The sequence below is a fragment of the Myxine glutinosa genome, chromosome 1 (genome assembly GCF_964187855.1).
Source record: "Myxine glutinosa chromosome 1, kmMyxGlut1.1, whole genome shotgun sequence".
Classification (NCBI taxonomy): Eukaryota; Metazoa; Chordata; class Myxini; order Myxiniformes; family Myxinidae; genus Myxine; species Myxine glutinosa.
In genome coordinates, this window is record NC_136261.1 from 430797056 (window position 1) to 430818547 (window position 21492).

The 21492-nt window shown below is 45.6% G+C and overlaps 1 protein-coding gene across 5 annotated transcripts in view; it reads left to right on the forward strand.

The window, feature by feature from the left end:
- Nucleotides 1-16791, forward strand: part of LOC137416485 (uncharacterized) — a 330130-nt gene extending 313339 nt beyond the window's left edge. For all 5 annotated transcript variants that reach the window (XM_078770667.1, XM_078770671.1, XM_078770670.1 and 2 more), the window contains one exon: nucleotides 12482-16791. In XM_078770667.1, coding sequence (XP_078626793.1) covers nucleotides 12482-13548 — 1067 coding nt within the window. In that variant the 3' untranslated portion in view covers nucleotides 13549-16791. The remainder of the gene's footprint in view (nucleotides 1-12481) is intronic.
- Nucleotides 16792-21492: the final 4701 nt, after the last annotated feature.

The following is a 21492-nucleotide window of genomic DNA, read 5'->3' on the forward strand; positions in this document are numbered from 1 at the left end:
CTCTCCCTCGTGGCGGGGACGAAGATACACTTAATCCGACACGGGCTGCAGGTCCTCTACTTTTTTACATTGAGGTGGTTCTAGCTACCCACGACAGATGGAGCATGATACCTACACAGATCTACCTAGATCTAGATATTCCCCCTACCCCTAAATGCATAACGCAGCGCCCCCCACCCCCTCCCCCCTGGAACCGTAGGTTCCGCAAGGTACACTGCAGGCGCTACCATTCCAGTCTTAGCACTTACCGTCTCACACTCGATTAGCCTCTGAAATAAAGCAGGAGGGCTGTGGGAAGTGAGCCAAATCTACCTACCTATGCTCCTTAACATGCTAACCCCCTTACTCATTAGAATTTGTTGTTCCGGCGGAGGGAGGAAACAAACAACAACATGCAAAAACTAACTTCACCACAAAACTTCACCTTATCCAAAACTTCAAAAATTCGTAAACTCTAATATAACATTTGTACAAACCCCTTCCGACAGACCGCGTCCCCTGGTGGATGCCACAAGATGCAACCTTACCTGCGGGGCCATCCCAATGTACCCCTAAATTTCCGCGGGCCCTGTCCTGGTGATACAGGTGACTGACATGGTTTGGTGGATTTCGCCCACATTCATTCAACACAAATCCCATAACCATTCATTCTCATGCCAAAAATCGTTACAACACTAAATCACTACCAAGCACTTATTTCACCCCCCCCCCCCCCCACCCCCTGCAGAACCATGGCATAGATGTCCTATCACATGTGTGCATTTCTCTCAACTAGGCAGCGGGGAGGTACCGCACAATCATGATGGTGGGGGCGCTTCAGGCTGTGGTGCCCGCAGTCCCAAACACAAGTCACTTGGCTTACAAATTAATTGCACCCCCCACTCCCCTTTACCTCTTGGTCCCGTGAAAGTCAAACAGCCCCTTTCCACCGTTACCCCGCCGGTGGGGGTCTCCACACACCATGCTCTGTTGCCTCCTGCTTCTGCACAGCACACGGGTCACCGGGAGTCTCTTACCCCAGGGCGCCCAAACAGACCCTCCACCGACGGCTCCAATTTCCAGATACCACTGGCTGCCATGGGTAATTGCCGCAGAAGGGGGTCACAGTCATCACTCCTCGGAGCTTGATCTGTACCTGCGGACACGCACACCTTCCCCACCCACAAAATTCCCAAAACACATTTCCTCCCCCGCTGCCATTCAATTCTCAACACATATTTCAGAGAAGATGGTACCCAAAAGATGTTACAAGAGTTGCCATGGCCTGCTTCATGTGAAATCCTATTCACATTTAACCAACACATTTAAATTATAACAGTCACTCATATTTCCATTTCCAAACTCACGACCACATAAAAACATCTCACCTCAACACATAAACAAACGCCACCCACAAGACCCTGTGATACACATTCCATCTCCCTCACCGGCCATGTCATCACTCTCACCCGCCCCCTACTCCAGATTACATGTCCCCAATTCAATAAGCAAGTCCTGAAGCCTGGGACAGTAAACATTAAGGCCTTACCTCTACCTTGATGTGCAGGTAATTGCAGGTATTTACAGTTGGTCAGGTCCAAAAGTGCCATCCACAATCAAAAATCCCCCAAATTTATCATTGGGTCAATCAAATTCCACCAAATTTTACTTTTGTCCCCACTGTACTGGCAGGTATGTGGATCCGCATCCAATGGTGAACTGTTCTAAACAACGACATGTGGCCACGACAGCTCCGCACCTCTACGTCCAAGGGTCATCAGGACAAGCTGAGCAGTCGAAACACCAACATGGCCCATGAGTGTCCATAAGGGTGCGACCCACCATCCATCTTTTGCCCCCCCTGCGAGGAACACAGCTGCTCTAGCCCCAGCTGGCCAATGTGGTGAGCACCTGCTGCCAACAACACAACCACACTCACAACCTCTGCCCTGGGGGAGACGGTCGCAGTGTGTGGCATCCACCCTCACGTCACCTACGCCTCCCTCATCCCCCAGTCCACACAACTGCAGCCCCCAGTGCCCACCCACACTTGACCATGCCAAGGTCCAGCAGACAGCCATGTTCCACCAAGAGACTCACCCAGAGGACATGGTCCACACACCTCGGACACCCATAGCACCACGTCGACACCCAGGGTACCCAACACCATCCCCACAACACCGCGTCCAAAATATCGGCATAGCCAGTTGCAAGCTGTCTTGCTAATCTATCAATTTTATCACAGCCTCCAACACTTTGGTCTAACACACCGGGATCAATAATGGTGCCATTGATGTCATTGACCACCATAGCCTCACAAAATTCACCCTTAAATTTGCATCTAACCCTCAGATTACCCATGCCAAACATTTTTCACATTTTACTAATCTCACCAAAGAAGGATGCTTTTCCAAACACATGCAAGCAGAGCTTGGCCCATATGCTTGGCACATTAAACATTCCCGATTCAACACTCCCATGGCTCTCTTCACAAGCCGAGAGTCCACAAATAATAACGGAACATATGTGGAATATCACTCTCACACCATCATGTTCCACAGATGCCCTCATCGTTGTCCAGTAGGCTATGTCCATGCGGTTCAACCCACGTCCATAGACCAGCACAGCATGGCAGGTCACCACATGTCCAACGCCGTCCACATGTCCGTCCGCAACGCCACCACCAAGGCATGACCCACAACACCTCCCTCTAGTCATCCTCAATATATGCCATCCCAGGCTTGCGAAACCACCTCTGACCCCCCCCCCCCGGTGGTCTTAACCCCCACCAGGGTCCAGTGACCCTATCGGCCTGAGCCACCCACTTGGGCGGTGCCACGATGGACAAGGAACGCCACACTACACCAGACCCCTCGTGGGGCTCAAGTCGTACCATGACACCCATGGCTGGACCCCATGTCCAAATCCCGCCATCCCAGCCCCCCTGATGGCTGGCATTACAAAATTTTGAAAGGGGCAACTTTTCCCCGAGGCCATCCCCAATGACCTCTCCTCGTCCAAATTCCACAGCCCGGGGACCAACTCCCCTCAAGGCTGCTCCAAATCCAACTCCCATTTAAATGTAATTTTCTTTTTCCTTTTAAAAATTTTCACCACCTGTGCCAAAGCGCAGTTGCAGGTAACAACTCTTCCCTCAGGTTGTTCTGCCCCTCCCTGCAGCTGTTCCAAATTCCCTACAGGGACCAAATCATCTGAGGCTCGATCTCCCGACTCATCTCCATCCGAATCCAGCTCGGAGCCAAAACACTCCCCCTGCTGTGTATGTAATTTCAGAGGCTCTTTTACCCAATTGTTGTGCATGGTGATGGTTGCCTCGGTCCCTTCAACCTCCACCTTGAACCGACTCATGTCATCCTCCAAGCTCCTTTGGGCCTGGTCAAACTCCATGCTATTGTCCCAGGTATTCAGCTGCTGGGTCACATCATTTACATCCCCATCAATCATTTGTGGCCCCCACAGGCCTTCCCCAATAAATACCCGGTCCGGCTCCATTACTCACCCCCCCCCCCCCAACCCCCCCTATTGTTACCCCGTCTTGCTCTGCACCTGTGCAGCAAGGATTCCAATCCATCCCCAGTTTGGGGTGTTGTGGCATTCTCCCGGCCCCGACAACCCTCCAGGCCATGATGTGGGAAACATTCCCCATTAAAATTTTCACATTCCCCATTAAAATTTTCACATTCCCCATTCACCTGTATGCACTCCCCATTCACCTCCAAACATGCAGTCTCCATTTTAATTTGATTTCAATTGCAATTGCAATTCTGCTGTGCATGCGCAAGATTGGTCGTCACGTCTCTTCAAAGCTGTCCCCGCGCGCACGCTTTCGAAGTTGTCATTTTTCACAATTGTGCTTTTGTTGAATCTGTATCTTTCTTTCGGTGTATGTACCTATTGGGGTGACTTTAATAGGTTTCTTGGTGTTGGTTTTTCATACCTGTGTACAGAATCGTCGGTTTCTTCGTATCGTGTATTCTGAGGCCTAGTGTAGTACAAGTAGGCTACCGTGTCAGGCCTTGGCTTGAGGCTTTTGTTTTTGTCTCAGTGGTTCTTCGAACGCGCTGCAACTACTTTCGGTCTCTGTTTTTCACGGTATTTTCACCCCATACTTCCTTGTTTTTAAATCTCAAAAAAAAATAATAATAACTTTTTTTCCTTCTCTGTTCTTATCCGTTTGTGCGTTCTTATTTGTTCGTTCGTTCTTCGACCACGTTGTTCGTGATCACATGATCACGTTGTTAAAAAATGTTTCATCTGTCCCCTGAAGAACTTTATTATTATGTCATATTCTATAACACCTTTTTCTTCTTCTTCTATAAAAATATGCTTTCCACTTGCTCACCAAATCTATTCATTCCAAAAAAAAATTCCATCTCTTACAGTGCATCTTTCATTCATTCCCTAAACTCTCCAGAACTCCACCCATCCTTCAGCGTCCTCAAACGTATTTTTGACTCGAATGTCTCAAGATACTCATTTTGCAATAAATGTTTGTTTCCCATTAATCGTTCACTTTTCAAAATCCAATCTTACCCCTCCCCTCCAAATCTTCCCCATCACCCCTTCCCTTCAAAACTTCCCCATCACCCCTCCCCTCCAAATCATCCCCATCACCCATCTATTTCAAATCTTCCCACTTGCTCCTCCCCCCCAAATCTTCCCCATCACCCATCCCTTTCAAATCTCCCCCCCTGCCCCTTCCCTCCTAAACTCCCCCCACACTCCTCCCCTCCAAGACTCTCCCTCTCTCCTCCCCTCCTAGACTCCCCTCTCACCCCTCCTCCTCAAAGCGTCCTCCCCGCTTCTTCCCCCTTCCAACTTTCACCTTCATCTCCCTCAACCTTCTGCCTCACTCTTCCCCCTCCTCAAATAACACCTCACTGCGCCTCACCCAATCACCATCAAACCTTTTGTCCACCCCATTCTTCCCTTTCTCCAAGCTATTCTGTAATCTCTGACACACCTTCAACAGCTCTCCCTACCTCTTCCTCCTCTTCCACATCTTACCCTACTGCTCCCCCCCCCCCCTGTTCTGTATCCGATGCTCCCCCTTCCTCTTCCTTAACAGTATGGACCTCAAACATCCGGGGCCTTCACTCAAACTTAACTGATCTCTCCATACAGGTTGCTTCTGACAAACCAGACGTGATCTGCTTAACAGAAACTTTCCTCCTTCATGATGTCTCTGATTCCTTGGTATCTTTCCCAGGTTACTCCCTCCTCCGGTATGATAGACCTGAGCCTCGTCCTGGAGGTGGGGTTGCTATCTTTATAAAAAACTCACTTCCTCACTCGCCCTGCACTGCCCTCTCTCCACCACACCCCCAGGAATACCTTTGGCTACGGCTTCCCCTTCGCTCCCACCTTTTGTTCATATGTGTGTTGTACCATCCACCAAACAGTGATGACTCCATCTACATCTTGCTGTCTGATAATATGGACCAACTTCTATCTACCCATCCCAACTCTCTCTTCCTCATATGTCGTGATTTCAACTGTCACCATGCCAGTTGGCTGGGGGTGGGTACCTCTTTCACCAGCCATGGCTCTTCAGAAAAGGACTTCTGTGACTCACTGGGACTGACACAATCTGTCAATTTCCCAACCCGGATCTCAGTCAACGGAGCATCTTCTCTTCTGGACTTGGTTATGACTAACTTCCCTGAAAATGTCTGCTGCTCTTCTTCTGCTCCAATCGGCTCTTCTGATCATGTGCTTGTTAAAGTGGACATCTCTCTGCCCATTCTCAGAGAGCCTCCTCAGCGTCGACGAGTCTGGCATTTCACTCAGGCCAACTGGCACGGTCTTCAAGCAGCCATCAATCATCTGGACTGGTCTCCCATCTCTTCTGCCTCTGACAACAACTCATCCTGGGAATTCTTCCAAAGTAAATTGCTCTCTCTCATGCACAGATTTATCCCATCTCGCCTTCAGTTGTCATACCCTTCCTCACATCCATGGTACACGGAATCTTGTGGTGAGGCTATTGCCCAGAAACAACTTGCTTTCGTCTCCTGGAAAGCAAATCCAACGGAAGGAAATATCATTTCCTTTCACAAAGCCCGAAACAAGTGTGTGTCCACCCTCAGGAGAGCCAGGAAACAATATCTCTCCATTCTCAGGACAGAACTCTCTTATCTGTCTCCCTCTTCCAAATCCTGGTGGCATCTGGTCAAATCTGTTTCTGGTGTTTGTTCCCCCTCCATCCCCTCCCTCACCTCAAATGGCTACACGGCTCACTCTGCACATGAAAAAGCTGAATGCCTCAACTCTGTGTTTGCCTCTAAATCTTGTGTCCCAAACCCATCCCTCTCTGTACCCACCGTACCCAGTCGTACGCAGCTGCTCCTGGACTCTGTGTCCTTTCCTCCTGACAAGGTGGAAAAGTTTCTGTCAACCCCCGACTCTGATTCTGCAACTGGACCTGACGGCATCAGCCCACGTGTCCTAAAATCATGTTCTTCCGCTCTTTCACTCCCTCTCTCTGTTCTCTTCACCCTCTCTTTTGTTCAAGGTCATCTTCCATCTGCTTGGAAATCTGCCAACATCACCGCTTTGCACAAAAAAGGTGCAAAAACAGATCCCAGCAACTACAGACCAATCAGCCTTCTCCCAATTATCAGCAAAGTCATGGAATCCATGATTGCTTCAGATATGAAATCTTTCCTCTTCTCCAATGGCTTGATCTCTGATCATCAATTTGGTTTCAGACCTGGACACTCCACTCTGGACATGCTGCCTCTGCTTTCTCAACAATGGATGGAGGTCCTCAATGCCAAACAGGAAATTAGAGCAGTCTACCTTGACATATCACGTGCCTTCGATATGGTCTGGCACCCCGCTCAGGTCGCCAAAATCTCCTCTTTTGGTATCCATGGAAATCTCCACACATGGCTGGCGGACTTCCTCTCTAGTCGTAGTCAACATGTGGCCCTGAATGGGTTTCTCTCATCTCCTCTTCCTGTTCAAGCTGGAGTTCCCCAAGGCAGTGTTCTGGGCCCTGTGCTTTTTCTGGTCTTCAGCAATGATCTCTCTGACTCTCTTGAAAATCCTCTCTATCTCTTTGCTGACGACTCTACTCTCTGTCGCTCCATTCTTCATCCCTCAGATCGGCAGTCTGCAGCCTCCTCACACTCTGCAGACCTTGACAAAATCACAGACTGGGCAAACAAGTGGAACATGTCTTTCAATCCTGACAAATCTCACACTCTTACGATGTCTCTCCGAAAAGACCGACTGGACAACCCTCCCATCCACCTTCTGAATAATCCTCTCCAAAAAGTTCTGTCACTCAAGCTTTTGGGTCTCACTATCTGCCATGATCTTTCCTGGGAAAACCACATTTCAAATCTGGCCTCCAAAGCCAGTCGCCGACTGGGCATCCTCCGTCGTGCGAAGTCCTTCCTTGGCACACCTGAGCTCCTCACCACATACAAGGCTTTCATCCTCAGCTCAATGGAATACTGCTCTCCCCTCTAGGCTGGTGCTCCTGCCTCACACCCAGCAAGCCTTCATGCTGTTGAAACCAAAGCATTCAGAATCATTTGAATCTCCCACGATGAAGCTAACTCCAAGGGCCTCTCACTCACTCACTGCAGGCAGGTTGGTGGTCTTTCCGTCTTCTACCGACTCCTCTCTGGCCTTGCCCCCCCCCCCCCCCCCAGCTGTCTCTGGGCTCTGTCCCGCAAATATTCCGACAGGTCGCACAAGATCTGCCTGCAACCCTCTTATGGTTAAACTGCCAAAATCAAGACTCTCTGCTCACCTTCACTCCTTCATTCCTCTTTTCTCCCGCCTCTGGAACAAACTCCCTCACTCTCTTCAATCCCACTCCACCCTCCAAGTTTTTAAAACAGCTGTTCCCCACCATCTCTTATCTTCCCCCATCCAAAACCTTGATCTTTTCTACCCCCGCTAATTTCACCCCAATTCCACTTTTTTGAAATACCAACTTCTGTCCTGGAAGTCCCTGGTGTCCTTGTGTTTTATATTTCTCCCTCCCCCCCCCCCCCTTCCCATGCCTCCTCCCCCCGGGCCCTCTCCCTTCCACACATCTCCCTGCTCTCGGATGTTGTTTGTGTGCTTCCCCTTCTCTCCCCATCTTGTCTTCCGCTCCCTCTTTTTGTGTATTTTGTTTGTCTCGTTGATTTGTTTGTGAAGTAAATGTCAGCTCTTTCACGAGCCTCGATTCAGTATACAACAAGTTTTAATTGAAACAAAAGCCGCGTCGATGTTACACAATGCCTATATGCAGCTGTGCCTATAACGTCGATGTTATAGGCACAGGACATTCCTATTGATTCGATTACTTGATGTTATTTTTGTGCAAAGTGAAAATATATCTCGGCAATTTCCCGTGTGTGGCGACGAATTTTTAATATATCTCGGCATTTTCCCATCTGTTATTTCAGGCGGTGTATGACTGACCATGCCGCGATTTAAAAAATATATATCTCGGCAATTTCCCGTGTGTGGCGACACGTGAACGAAGCTATGCTCCTCTCTCCACATTATTGTGACGACGTATAAATTAAATATTTCATCGTGACGATTGTCATCAAATGGACGAATTTTTAATATATCTCGGCATTTTCCCATCTGTTATTTCAGGCGGTGTATGACTGACCATGCCGCGATTTAAAAAATATATATCTCAATGGACTTGAAGTTACAGGCCTTTGAGAATTCATTTCGTCCTATAAAGGGCAACTTTCATCGGATTTTCTTCCCGTTTTTTTTCAACCGAGTCTAAAACTATGTTAGCGACTGTGAAAAATGAAATGATATATCGAACTTGATTTGAAATAAAACTGTGTGAGAGAGCAAGACACCACGGGCCTACAAAACAGGCCTCAAAGCTATGCGAGTTAATAAAATGGTGGATATTTGTTTTTTGAAGCCTCTCCTAGAATGGGTGGAGCTATGGTTCCCAGAATCGGTGGAGTTTGAGGTTTTGTCTTCTCTGCAAGAACAAGAAGAACAAGAACAAGAAGAACAAGAACAAGAGCAGAGGGCACTCTATGAGCAACGTCTGTGACGCAGCAAAAAAAAAATATATATTCCCTGCTCCTGAGCCCCATGCACATCAGCATGGGCCGCAATCTCTTCCATTCCATTTATCAATTCCCCCTGTTCAGATTGAATATCTGCCACCCTTGGCTTCTCCTGTATTTCCTTCCCCTGTTCACTCATTCCCTTCATTTCGTTACTCATTCGCTCACTCTGAGCATCCAGTTTAGACAACCTACATTCCTCACGCTCCATCCGAGCATCCACTTTCTTTATCATTACCTTCATTCCCATCATCATTTGCTCAATTGCGACTTGGAAAGACATAGGAGACGTCCCTGTAGCAGGGGAAGTTCCATCCCTGCTCTCCGCCCCATCTACATCTGACTCACTTCCAAGGCTCTCTGCACCTTCCCCTCTTTCTTCTTCCATATCACGTGCCTCTTCCATCCGTGGGGAAGAGGTAGCTTTCTTGCGCGTATTTTACCTCGGGAATCGATTTCAATTTAATGGCGCGCCTTTCGCATCGCGCAAGCCCAATCGACTATTCCAATTTATCACCTCGACTATGAAAAGAAATTTCTCAAAATTCTCTTCACTCTTGACACCAATTATACTGTCGCGCGAATGCCCTCAGTTAATACCGCAGGATCGCGGATGGCCAAACGGGCTTTAACTCCAAGGCGACGATCAATTGCGGACTTGACTATGCAAGCACGGAAGGAAGAGGAAGAAGCGGTGAAAGCTCTTTCCTGTAGCGATCTCACCGGCAGCTCCGATCCTGTAGGAAATGAACTCAAACGAACACGGGGGTAAAATGTACAAAAATAAACGATTTATTATGCGGAACCCAAGAACAATGGACGCGACGGAAGAAACTAAATTCTAAATCGGGATCCCGCACACCTCACTTCAACAACAGCACAGGGGAATGAATTAAATAAAAGAAACCGTTGTGTGCACGTTTGTGGGTGTGAGCTTATCTGTGTCTGGCTGTGTAGCGTCGGGGCGATGCTCGAGCGCGTCGTCCGACACAGCTCCTGTTGGCCCGAACTGCCCGGTCCATAGCATGTAGCGGCCCTCGGTGCACCTGCTCGTCAGAGCTCCAACGCAGGCCCCGCTCGTCATTCGTCGTTCGCACACCAACGCAAGGCAGAGAATCGACGGCGTTCCTTCTCACCACCGTGTTTTGAACTGCTCATTCTTCCACCAGGTCCAAAGCAAGAGAAGGCCCAGCTTGAAGGGATAATCAGGAGCTAGAGGCCAAGGGAAGAGAAGCGAAGACCCAGCCAGCGAAGAGACAGCCAAGAGACAGCCACGAAGAAAAATGCCAGCGAGCCAGTCATTTTGTCACTCACGGTGTGACGTCAGCCCTCCTCTCTCCCAACCAGTGCTTCATTTATTTGTGGTCTTTCGCACCTTCTGACATCACCGGCGCTTGTCCTCCAACCAGCAACCTGCTTCTAAGTAGTCGATTTGTGCCTTCCGCACTGATTGGCTGAGGTGTCCGGTCGGTGGCCAATCAGTGTGCCGCCTCCTTCCACCTTCCTTTCACCAATCAGTGGCCAGATTCTTACCCCAACCAATCACACGTTCTCCTGGGCGTGGCTCCAGTCGCCCTGGCACAATGTTTGTCGCCCATGGTGGCGTACTGGGTGGCTGCTGCCTGTTGGCTCTTCCAAAGTCATTGTGGTGGTGGGGGAATTATTTAATGTGTGGTGCACTAATAGACCTATCTAAAGTCTATGGGATGTATTGCCAGAAGGGACACTGGGTTGCTCACAGAGGGAACGACACACAAGGGAATTTTACCCATAATCCCTGTAAGGATTAGCATGCCCCGCCCCCTCATGGTGGGAACACAGCGACACACTTATTCTGACATACGGCTAAACACAGAATTTATTACAGGTGAGGTTCCCTATCATGACAGTCGGACACCTACCTATGCAGATCTACCTGAATCTAGATATTCCTCCACCCCTAATTCATAACAATACTATAGGGTTCAATCCCACTCCTGATTACCAGTTGTCGTGTGGTTTGGCTCAGTTAAGACCGAGCATCACCATGGATGAATAGAGCTTAACGAGGCGTCTGGGTCAATGGCGGATTTGCCAAACACGCGCAGCAGGAAGGGGGGAAGAGGAAGAAGCGGCGAGATTTACCTGACACGATCTCGCCGGCAGTCTTCAACCTGCAGGAATTTAAATCAGTCGAACGAAAACCGAATTCAATGTACAAAAAAACACGTTTATTGAACGGAACCCGAGAACAATGGACGTGCAGGTAAATAAATGTCCTAAATACAGGTCCCGCACACCTCACTTCAACAGCAGCACAGGGGAAGGAATTAAACAAAAGAATCGTCGTGTTATGTTCTGTGGTGCATCTTATCTTTCTCTGGATGTGTAACATCCGTCGTCCAACGCGGCTCCGGTTGGCGCAAACAAAGGCCTCAATGCGCCCCCATTCGCGTGCTGCTAGGCCCACATCCGCCGGTGCGCGGCAGGCCTCGCATCCCCGCGCGAAGGGAGCGAGCGGGCGTGCAACCCACCTCTGCAGCCATGCAATGTTTTCCTTGGGTTCGGCACGGCGCTCCGATGCACCCAATGTTTGTGGAGAGCGAGTCGCAGATGAAGGGACCAAACGAGCACGGCGAGGGCGGAAGGAAGGTCTGGGAAGGCAGAAGCCAAAGCGAGAAGAAAGGTTCGAGACGGAGGTCCGGGCAGGATGGATCCAGGAACGAGAAAGGAAAATGTTGGCAGACACATGTTCACCACCAAAGTGCAGACCGAAGTGACAAAATGTCCGCCGCTCCAAGAGTCTTTTTCGGCGTGCTCTGACGTCAGCCGGGCCTCTCCCAAATTCACGAGTCCCCTCCCACCAGTCGTGCGACCCGCCCAACAACCCCGCAGTGTCCATCCATCGCGCGGTGGGCGTGGCCTTAGCCTGCCTTGTATGATGTTCCATCCCTATGGTGGCGTACTGCACGGCCACCTCCTGCTTGTCTTTGTGGTTTGTTTTATCGTCAGTCATTGTGAGGGGGGGAGGGGAGGATTTAATCAATGTGGTGCACAAAGGGCCTATCTAATGTATATGGGGTGTATTGCTATAATTGACACAGGTATGTTCAGTTCACAGAGGGAACGACAGACAATGGAGTTCACATATTCCCAACAACTACTTAACCTGCCCCGCTCCCTCGTGGCGGGGACACAGATACACTTAATCCGACATACGGGCTTCAGGTCCTTTACTTATTTACATTGAGGTGGTTCTAGCTACCCACAACAGAAGCATGATACCGACACAGATCTACCTAGATCTAGATACTCACCTACCCCTAAATTCATAACAATACATATGATCGTTTGTGTTGAGAAAATATAGAATTTTCGGAAAAGTGTTAAATATTTTGCATTTTGATTTTGACAAAAAAAGAAAATTGTTGTGTTCTTTCTTTCTGTAGAACAATCCAGAAGTAATATGGGACAAATATGGTTCAGTCGCAGTTTGACAGTGAGGAAGAAGCCTTTTTTGAAGAAACAATCACGAAAGCAAGTCTCACTTCCTATAAAATACAAGTCTGGGCCTCGCAACACCAAGATTAATGTTAAATTAAACAAACACAAAAAGGTTGTAGAAAGGTGGATACATTATAAGTGTAATGTGTGCAGAATGGATTTTGCCTCAACACGTAACATCAAAATACACATGAGGATCCACACTGGAAAACGTCCCCACAAGTGGTTTGCCTGTGATAAAGGTTTCTTGACAAAAAGCAATTTGAAGAAACAAATGAGGATTTATACAGGAGAGCGACTTCATAAATGCTCGATATGTGATAAGGGTTTCTCTCAAAAAGGCAAATTGAAATTACATATGAGGATCCATACAGGAGAGCGCCCTCACAAATGCTGGATATGTGACAAGGGTTTCTCTCAAAAAGGCCATTGTAAATTACATATGAGGATCCATACAGGAGAGCGACCGCACAAATGCTCGATATGTGATAAAGGTTTCTCTCGAAAAGACAGTTTGAAATTACATATGATGAACCATACAGGAGAGCGACATTACAATTGCTCGAAATGTGATAAAGGTTTCTCTCAAAAAGGCCATTTGAGATCACATGTGGTGATCCATACAGGAGAGCGACCTTACAAATGCTCGATATGTGACGCAGGTTTCTCTCAAAAAGGCAGTTTGAAATTACATATGAGGATCCATACAGGAGAGCGACCACACAAATGCTCAATATGTGATAAAGATTTCTCTCATAAAGGCAATTTGAAATTACATATGAGGACCCATACAGGAGAACGACCTCACAAATGCTCGATATGTGATAAAGGTTTCTCTCAAACAGGCAGTTTGAAATTACATATCAGGATCCATACAGGAGGTCGACCTTACAAATGCTCAATATGTGATAAAGGTTTCTCTCATAGCGGCAATTTGAAATCACATATGAGGATCCATACAGGAGAGCAAACTTACAAATGCTCAAAACAACAACAACAACAGGCACTTTAAGGCCATTTTCCCTGCGAGAGTGGGGGTTAGCCTTGCGGGCCCCATGACAATCTTCTCCATTTTGCCCTATTTTCTGCATCTCCCCTTGTTAACCCCCTTGCCCGCATTTCTTCTTCCACCACCTTTAGCCAAGTCTTTCTCGGTCTTTCCCATCCGCTACTTCCTTCTACATTCATTTTCATCATTCTTCTCAACCAATGACTTTCATCGTTCCTCAACACATGACCAAACCATCTCAACCTGTTTCTCTTCACAGCATCCATCACAGGCTCTATTCCCATCATCTTTAGCAATTCCTCATTTGTCTTCCTCTCTCTCAACGATACTCCACACATCCACCAAACTTTTCGCATTTCCACCCTTTCCAGCCTTTGTTGCTGCTCTACGTTCATTACCCATGTCTCCCTCCCATAAATCATAACACTTCTCACACATGCAGCATACACCTTTCCTTTCAGCTTCAACGACACTCCCCTCCTCGTCAGCCTGCCACTCAGTTCCCGAAAATTCTTCCATGCACATCTCACTCCAGCAACCGTTGCCGAGTCTGATCCACCTTCTCCATTCAACATGTCTCCTCGGTAGCCAAATGTTTTCACACCTTCCAGTTTCACACTGTCTCCAAAATCCAACTCAACATTTCCTCCATCTGCAGCTCCGCCTGTGCACACCTTACACTTGAATGTAGCTGCCACACTGGTTAATGACTCTCTCAGACCACTACATTTTTGATGAACCCACTCTGCGAACATTGTACATTGAATGGAGTTCATTCCGACACCCTTCCTGCACACAGCACATGGCCACTTCCCAGTTTTTTCCACCTCACCACATGCTTTATCAATTGTCATTACCTTCGTTTTTCAGATATTCACCTTCAGACCTTTTGTCTCCATACATTTCTTCCACTTGTTCATCTTCTCCTTCAGGCCATCCATACTTTCCGCAATCAACACCAGATCATCTGCATAGAACAACTCCCACGGTAAATCCTCCTTTACATTCCAAGCCAGCAGCTCCATCACAGCTACAAATAGTAGTGGACTTAGTACTGACCCATAATGCACTCCCACCTTCACCTCAAACTCACCACTGTTCCCATCCTTCGTCCTTAAGGCTGTGCGCGCTCTCTCGTACATTGCCATCACTACTTTGATCAACCATTCAAAACTTCCTTAATTCCCATGTCACTACTTCAGATGGAAACCTATGGAATATTTTCTCCAGATCAACAAACCCAAGAAACAACTCTTTCCTCTTCTCCTTTTACTTCTTCTGCAACTGCCTTACAATAAAAAGCGCGTCTGTCGTTCCTCTTCCTGGCATAAATCCAAACTGCATTTCGGCGATCTTCACTTTCTTCTTTATCCTCCTCTCCAACACCCTTTACAATACCTTCATTCCATGCTCCAATAACTTTGTTGCTCGATACGAGCCATAGTCCAGAGCGTCACCTTCCCCTTGTATAGAGGGACAAGGGTACTCAGTCCCAATCCACTGGAATGTGGCCTTATTTCACCACCAGATTACAGATCTCTGTCATTCTCGTCACACCCCAATTTCCCGCTGCCTTCAACACATGTCCCACAACTCCCGTCGGCCCTCCCGCTTTTCTACTCTTCATTGCTTTTATCGCTCCCTCAACTTCCTTCTCAGTTAACTTCTCTGCCCATCCTAAAACTGGGCTACTCTGTATGTTGCCCAGTTCCATTCATTCTCTGCATTTGTAATTCTATGTTGTCATCCTAAAACCTTACAAATGCTCGATCTGTGATAAAGGTTTCTCTCATAGCAGCCATTTGAAATCACATATGAGGATCCATGCAGGAGAGCGACCCCACAAATGCTCGATATGTGTGAAAGGTTTCTCTCAAAAAGGCAGTTTGAAATTGCATATGAAGATCCATACAGGAGAGCTGAAATCTGAAATACCAGGATATGAAAAATGATGTGAAGTGGATTTCGAAATTGAAGAAACCTGAAATTGTACCTGTGATAGTCGGAGCAACAGGGAAGGAATACAGATGATCAAGAAAACCCTAACTGAGTACTTAAAAAGCATTCCGGGAATATTTCGAGAAACAAGCTCCAGGTGGAATCTGTCAGACGTTCTGTATGGATTCTAAAAGAGGAGCCCTTAGAACAAAGCTATGAGAATGAAGTTTCTCAAACTGGTTCATGAATGATGATCCTTTTCCGAAAAAGGAGGTGGAAATATTGAATCCTGGGAGAACTGCCTCCCACCTCCTAAAACCCACGTTTGGAGATAATAACCAACTAGAGCGTCATGACAAATGTTTTATTTGTGACAAGGATTTTATTTCCAAACGGAGCTTGAACTTCCATAGTGCAACCCACACTGGTGTGCTCACATAAAAAGTGCGCTGACTGTGGGAAAAGTTTTGCTGATAAAATTTGTTAAATTCACATAGCATTACCCATACAGGGTTGTGCGTGCCCCCCTTATAAGCCATCCTCAGCAGAAGGCAAGGTATTCAGTGAACCAGTAAAGAGAAGGTTATCATGAAAGTGTATAGCCCTTTGGGCATCTACCTTGAAAGCACAACTCCTCAGAGGTACCGTCTGTAACCCCTGACAACCAGCCAGCACTCCATATCCCCTGATGAAAGCCATACGTCTGGCTGTCACCAGAATGTCCACAACAATGACCACAAATTGCTGCAAAAAGACAGCAATGATAACCTCAAAATGCTAACCTCAAAATGCTCCAGTTTAAAGAAAATTACAGCTTATGAAAAAAATGTAAAATTTATCTGTGGTTCTCCATATTCTCATAATAGAGAATTGTTGAAAATTTGATGTCAATAACTCAAATGGTAAGAGAACTTAATCTCTCAATCTGATCTTGGATCTCATTATGCTTCCTTCAGGGTCTTCCTTAGGTTGCCAGTTTGTAATTCTTGTCTCTGTCCTTGCCATGTATCCAGCCATGTTCCATTTGAGTTTTTTTGATTGTGATGAGTGTTTAGGAATTTTGTTTTCTATCTGATTGTTGTTTTGCTTGTCCCTTTTTGTTTATGCTCAGATGGCATCTTTCCATGGCAGTTTAAACATCAGTTTTTACTCAATCTTTGCTGTAGTCCATGTTTCATTGCTATGTGTGATATGGGAAGAACACCCTTGTTGTAAAATTGTTTATCAGAAGAAAACTCCTGTCTATATTTTTTGTGAAACTTGAATTTGTGAAAGGTTTCATAATAAAGATAGGTCATCAAAGCACAATTGCACTGTCTGTGTTTTTACCCTGTGCTCGCAAAGCGAAAAACGAGTTTAAGCAATTGGTTGTGTATGTGTTCCGTGTGCCATACGTGTGCAGTCTGCATTTAAAAAAAAATCATTTTCTCGGCAACCGTTGGTGCGATTGACATGAAATTTTACCGTAGGAGCGATGTGCCTGTAGATGTTTTTGCTGATAATTATGACGTCATAGTTCACGTGGTATGGACTCCATCTTGGAAAATCGATAAACCTCTATATCTCCCAAACCACTTCATGGAAAAAATTTAAACATGGCTCATTGTCAAGTACACCCCATTAGGAATAAGATATGTTAATGATGTCATAGATGCCTCCATTATGACATCATAATTCGACAAGTACACGCTTGATCTGATCAATATGAAAAAAATTGCCTCTGCAACTGTTAGTCCAATGAACACGAAATTTTCAGAATATGAGCGGCTCCCCCTGTCGAATTGTTCTAATGATAATTATCACGTCATTGGTCACATGCTACAGGCGCCATCTTGGAAAAATCGAAAAATGTTGCACCTCTATATCTCCAAAACCCCTCCATGGAAAAAATTAAAATGTAGCTGAATGTCAAGCACTCCGCTTGGGGAATAAGATAGGTTAATGATGATGCCATTGGTGCCTTCATTATGACGTCATAATTTGACAAGTACAACGCTTGATTCAATAAGTTTTTTTTGTTTTTGTCTTAGCAACTGTTGGTCTGATGGACACGAAAAATATATCTCCGAAACCTTTACATGGAAAACAAGAAAGAGCAATCAGAGATCGCAGACCCTCGCCAGGATGTGTTTATGTTTTTTTTTAAGGCTTTTGTGTCGAAACAAATATGGCGCCCGAGACACGTCACCGATAACGTCATCATTTTTTTTTCTCCACTAATTTATCCCCAGATGACGCTCAATAAATTTCATCTTGATCGGATGAAGTTCCGTACTTGTCGAATTATGACGTCATAATGGAGCCACCGACATCCACACGCAAATCCGATCAATGCAAATCTTTAACTAATTGATCAACTACCTATGGGAAATATCGTTTGATAAAAGTGACATCAGTCATTGGTCTGGCAGCCATATTGGATTTTAAAAAACGGAAGAGTTGGCTTGCACTCCTTCTCAAGACTGCGCAGGGTAAGTATTCCATGAATACCATCTAGTTGTGAATATGTAATGGCACATTATGATCAATTATCAGTTAGCGGAGAGTTTGGAGTTGTCTATATCCCCAAAAGTAATCCTGATCAAACCGAGAGTTGATCATCAAACCAGTTGAAAGCCTTACATAGTATTTACCATCATGGCATGACTGCACTTCATGCCATCACTGCTTGCTGCCAAGTTTAAATTATAAGTTTAAGTTATCTGTAAACAGTTTCAATGCATGGTTTAACAGAGTTGTGGAAGTCCTGAAAAATAGGATTAAGTATTTTAGTAGTCGGGGCTTGTTTTCACTGGGTCGGTCTCAACCAGTGTTGGAGAAGGCGAGTGTTCGTAAAGATATTCAGGATCTGCATGATAGATACGTCACAGTTCCAGCGGATAAAGCTGCTAATAATTTTGTGGAGGTTTTATAAAGAGAGTTCGGCTTCGATATGGTTACCTTCACTGGTATAGTAAATAGCACATGTTCCTTGTCATAAGTCGCTCCAGGATATTATCTCTGAGTATCAGGAAGTTTTAGTTAATAATTTCAGCATTAAATGTAAAGGTAAATATTTGTACTCCTCGGCTTTTCTGGATCCCAAAGTTTCATAAGAACCCGTACAAGTATAGGTTTATAGCTGGTCCCAGGCAATGCACCTTCAAACAGTTATCGGTTATAGTTAACTCAGGATTATAAGTTATTTGGGAACAGTTCAGGAAATATTGTTTGGCAATTTAGAAGAATTCTGGTGTTAACACTTTCTGGAGCATTAATTATACTTTGGAGTTCTTAGATAGGATTTGATGCCTCAATATCAAGTCAGTTGAGGTTTTTGATTTTTCAACTTTATATACAAATTTGGATTTAGCACTAGTAAGGGATTCACTCTTCAAAGTAATTGACAAGGTTTTAGCACTTTTAATAAGTTTTTATATGTCAGATTTGACAGAACATTCTTTTCGAAAAACAATACTCAAATTTTCATTGTTTTGAAAAGCCGAAGTTTAATGATGCTGTGAATTCTATTTTATTTTATACTTTTGTGTCCTTTTGTGGGATAATGTTTCAACAGATTAAGGGTATTCCCATGCATGGGAATTGCAGCCGAGACAGGTCCAGATTTGAGAAAATTGAATGTTGTAGGCATTTCATGTTAAAAGTGGGCAAACAAGTTTTTTAGGATAACTTGAGGGTGCTGAATTCAAAAAAATTGTTTGCTAGGCTGAATTTTGAGATTTTGACCCTCAAATTTTAAAAAAATATGGCCGCCATTTTTCATCTTTTTTGCCTTACAACTCGAAGCTCATAGAACTAAACATTATTGAAATTTTAAAATGGTGGCAATACTGATGTTTTTGATACCAATAATTCCAAATATGTTGTCACCTAAGTTGTATCTAGTTTGGTTTATCTGGCATCTTGAATTCCAAGATGGCCGCCATTATTCACCTAATGAATTAATCAGCCCTTAGGCAACAATAACACTTATGTTTAAAAAGATGACAATACCTATGTCTGTAATACCAAAGTCCCACCCCCCCCCCCCCCCAAAAAAAAAGAAGGTTCCACATAAGTTGTAACCTGTTTGGTTTGCCTGCCATCTTGAATTCAAAGTTTTATGATAAATTAGTATGACGTGAAATCATTCTTCAAAGTACATACATTAATTAGGCACTTTCTGCCTGTTAAAGTAGATTCCAGCAATCCTGGCAGATGAAGGTGAATTTGGACGTGTCCATTTGGTGTAATTTGGGGTACCGCGGCATGATTTGGTTCGAACTTTAGCAATGCTTCAGAGATCATCGGTTGATCGCTATGTGTCAATGATAATTAAAATCTACCCATTGTCCATCAAATCAATATGTAACCTACACCAGAATGGTATCTTGCACCTGGTACCCGGGATCTAGCTGCAAAGTAGCTGAATTTTACTTTAGCAGTGCTTTACCTGTGCAATACCCCTCATTTACCGACATGGAGTTTCAGATACAAAATATCAATTTTGGAAACAGTTGTTCTGGAAAACCAACACCTTGCTTTGTTCTGTAGTACAGTAGGGTGTTTTGTATTACTATTTCTTGAAATAAGCACACAAAATCATTATTAATTGTTCCTCCTTTCTGTCCATCCACTCATTGCTTTGGTATTCATTCTTACTCTGAGTAAGTCCTAGTCTCTTCTGTTTCTGCATTCTTCTTGTCCATATGCACAATGCACATACGCATCCTCCAGTGCAAGGTAGCTTCCCTTTCCTACAGCCGCAGTTGTTGCTTTGACAGGCTGTGGTGCAACTGCATGTGACAATTTCACGGCACATCTTAGGAATAGGAGGAGTATCATTAACTTTGACACCAAGTGCCCATCGGCATGTGTCCAACCTGTCAGTTACGTGGGGGAGTGCTGGCGTAGAGATGTTTGCTTGCTTCCATATTAAGGCCTGATAATGTGCACGTCTAATGTGTAGTTTCACTGCATCAGATGTTGGTGGAAGTGCTACCTGCAAACGACATTTGCAGAAAAGCATGGCACGTGCCTTGTCACAGGTGTCAACATTATCAGGCAGCTTGTACAAGCGGCATACAAACTTCTCCGCAGCTTTGATTACATCCTCCGTGGCATCTCCTGTACCTAGGTCTGTCAAAATTTGACGGTCTTTCTGGAATACTTTCCAGGCTGCCTTCTTACTATGGCCCGCAATCTGTGACACATTGTCACAGCCCGTAATGGTGTGAAATGAGAGCTAGGCTTCCACCTGACTTGACGGTAGTCCCTGGTGGATATTGTGGATGGGAATGTATTTAGGCTTCTTTGAAGTCCCTGCCTTCATCCACAGCTGAGTGCATTGCATCTTATCAAAATGTGCAATTAGCAAGACAAGCACATCAGTGTCACGTGCTGAAACCACAACTGTTTCGGCATTGGTGTGAATGCAGTGAAGAATAAGGCATGTATCCGACTCCTCATGTGTAGCCTGTCGGAGTGATATGTCCATCCCTGGATCTGAAGATTTCAAATCTGTTATCTCCTTGAATCCTCCAGCCACTACAAGTGTTTTGGATACAAGAGAAGAAGCATGTGCCATTAACTGCTCAGAAAGAAACTCTGCCAAATTTGCTTATTCTCTCCAAGTGACAGAAAGTTGGACCATTTGTCCGGTGGAGGAACAGATTCATTTTCTATTACCCTGCGTATGGGCCGAATGCCATGTGTTCGTTTCATTCTGGTGCCGGTCTTGATAGAATCCTGCTGGTATCTGTCAAAAGTTACATCAATCCTGTCAAACGCTGCACCCATGTCAAAAACTGACTTCACGAACACATCTGCATATTCACCAAAAGTAGTTACTCCACGGGGCTTTCCAAGGGCCATCACTCGTGCTTGGCATTCGATCACTAAGCAAGTAGTTCCACTAAGCGTTACCTTTGCAGGGGTTGAGACATCTTATGTCAGCACATCTGCTAGAAGAGATTTATTGCCTGTGTGAAGACTTCCATTCATTGCAGCAAGTGAAATTGGCACAGGCAA